At 31.3% G+C, this 2,061-nt stretch overlaps 1 protein-coding gene across 3 annotated transcripts in view; it reads right to left on the reverse strand.

The window, feature by feature from the left end:
• Window positions 1-1,006: 1,006 nt before the first annotated feature.
• Window positions 1,007-2,061, reverse strand: part of LOC106458456 (UPF0160 protein MYG1, mitochondrial-like) — a 23,588-nt gene continuing 22,533 nt past the window's right edge. For all 3 annotated transcript variants that reach the window (XM_013917972.2, XM_013917971.2, XM_022384667.1), the window contains one exon: window positions 1,007-1,241. In XM_013917972.2, the coding sequence (XP_013773426.1) occupies window positions 1,061-1,241 (181 nt within the window). In that variant the 3' untranslated portion in view covers window positions 1,007-1,060. The remainder of the gene's footprint in view (window positions 1,242-2,061) is intronic.

A 2,061-nucleotide genomic window follows, 5' to 3' on the forward strand; every position in this document is an offset into this window, starting at 1 on the left:
GTTGTATTACCAATTTTTCTGTTTCAAATTATTTGACTTTCTAAATTCAGTATCCTGGTACAACAATTATTTGTTTCCAGGAGATTCACTATACACATTTAATGTCCTGGAATAAATATTCCTTGTTTCCAAAGAATTCAACCTCTGAATACAATAACTTAAGACAATTATGTGACTCTTTCAGAGAATCCATCATGTGGAATAAAGAATCTCCCCTTCTTCTAGTCAAGTTTTTCATACTTATTCTCCAATTTCTCTGGAAAATTGAAATATATAAAGTCACTACCATGACTAATGTTTTATCTTGCTGGTGCAACAAAATAAGTGTTATTTAAATCTACAGTCAAGTTAATTCCAAGTTCTGCAGGAAAAAACTGAGTTATGTCTTCTTTCTGCAACAACTTCAAGTTTACTTTATGTTTGTTTGTTATTAAGCACAAAGGGCTATCTATGCTTTACCCACCACGGGTATCAAAACCCTGTTTCTAGCAGTATAAGTCCGCAGACATACCACTGTGCCACTGGAGGGCTTAAGTTTACTAAAACAAAAAAGTGGTTTGTGATTAATCAAAATAAGGAGTAATATATTTAATCACAACAACTAGTGTGAGTAATATCTTGTTCAGTACTTAGGTAGTAAAGATGAACTACTGTACCGCCCCTAATTAACGCCTCTGGGGGTGTTGCAAATTGCAAAGGGAGGGGCACTAATTATAGTATTTGTGCAGTTCTAGATTCTATTTTTCACCTGTGATTTGTTGATTTCAATGCCAATAATTGCGTGTTTGTTTTTCTTCTTATTTCTTTCAAATCAAAATTACAGTAATAAAAGTGCTGTCACAGAAGGTAAGCTTAATAAAAATAACGGGGAATAATTAGGGGACAATACAGTATCTGATTGTAGATGGATGACTTTCTCTCTCTAATGAAATCTTCACAGTAAAATAAAGTGAAATTCCTTTAAAATAAAAGGGTTATTGTAACAGATAAGAAGCTTGAGTACTTAAAATGTTATCAACAAAAATTTATTGAAACTTTCAATGAAAATTATAATTTCCAATTAATCATTTTTCTCTATATGATGGTACTTCAGTGTCTGTCGAGCCATCTCCAGCACTCCTTCATATGTCTTACTTCCACCAATAAAACCACTAGCATGAACAAAAACACAGTCTGGAATTCCACTCTTTTCACTAAGCTCTTCATTTCGGAGTCCTCTCCATTCTTCAGGCAAAGACAACCTACACAAAGCACTAGAGTGTTATAAAAGCTTTGACTACATTTATTGTAACGTTAGTTTTGCTTAAAAAACAGGTTAAAATTACTTTATGATAGAAAAAAAATGTCACACGTTACTCTTCACTACTGCACTTAGGTATTTAAAAAGTATTGAAATTCAAGTGATTTAGAAAAACATGGTGAGTATAAAGTAATTAATAAGTAATTTATTTAAACACTTGTAGCATTAATTATAATATATAAGATTAAAAATAATTACAATGACATTCTACAAACTATGATGTCAATTCACTTTTCAGAAAACACCTTCTAAGCCACTGACATGGTATATTTTAATAAATAACACATTTTCTAAATAATACATACTTTAATTTTGATAATAAATTTCATAATATGTAAAGTTTTCCATGTCCATTTGACTTTAAACTGAATAAAAGAAATTAATAATTTTATACAATGCATGAATATAATCAAGTATTTTTTGTGAAATTATTAAAAAAAAAGTGAACTATAATGAGGGACTGTGCTAATTATACCAGTAGAGAGTGTCAGTATAGTCAGATACTTGGATGTCTATATTCTTCATGTTCTTTGTCTCACAAATTATCATGCTTTCTATTTGCTTCATAAATATAATATATCAAAAATGTTCCAAACGACTTGTGTGCCAGGATGTTCTAAGGGAGGTTGTCATTTGTGACCTTTAAATCTGGAATTGTCTAGAAAGTGGCTTCAGACGGGACCAGTGAAACCCGAGGAAAGGAATTGTTGTCTGTCATAACCAAGACAATCACACCACAGTTCATGAGAAGAACTGAGTGG

The sequence above is a fragment of the Limulus polyphemus genome, unplaced genomic scaffold, assembly GCF_000517525.1.
Source record: "Limulus polyphemus unplaced genomic scaffold, Limulus_polyphemus-2.1.2 Scaffold466, whole genome shotgun sequence".
In the NCBI taxonomy this organism is placed as follows: Eukaryota; Metazoa; Arthropoda; class Merostomata; order Xiphosura; family Limulidae; genus Limulus; species Limulus polyphemus.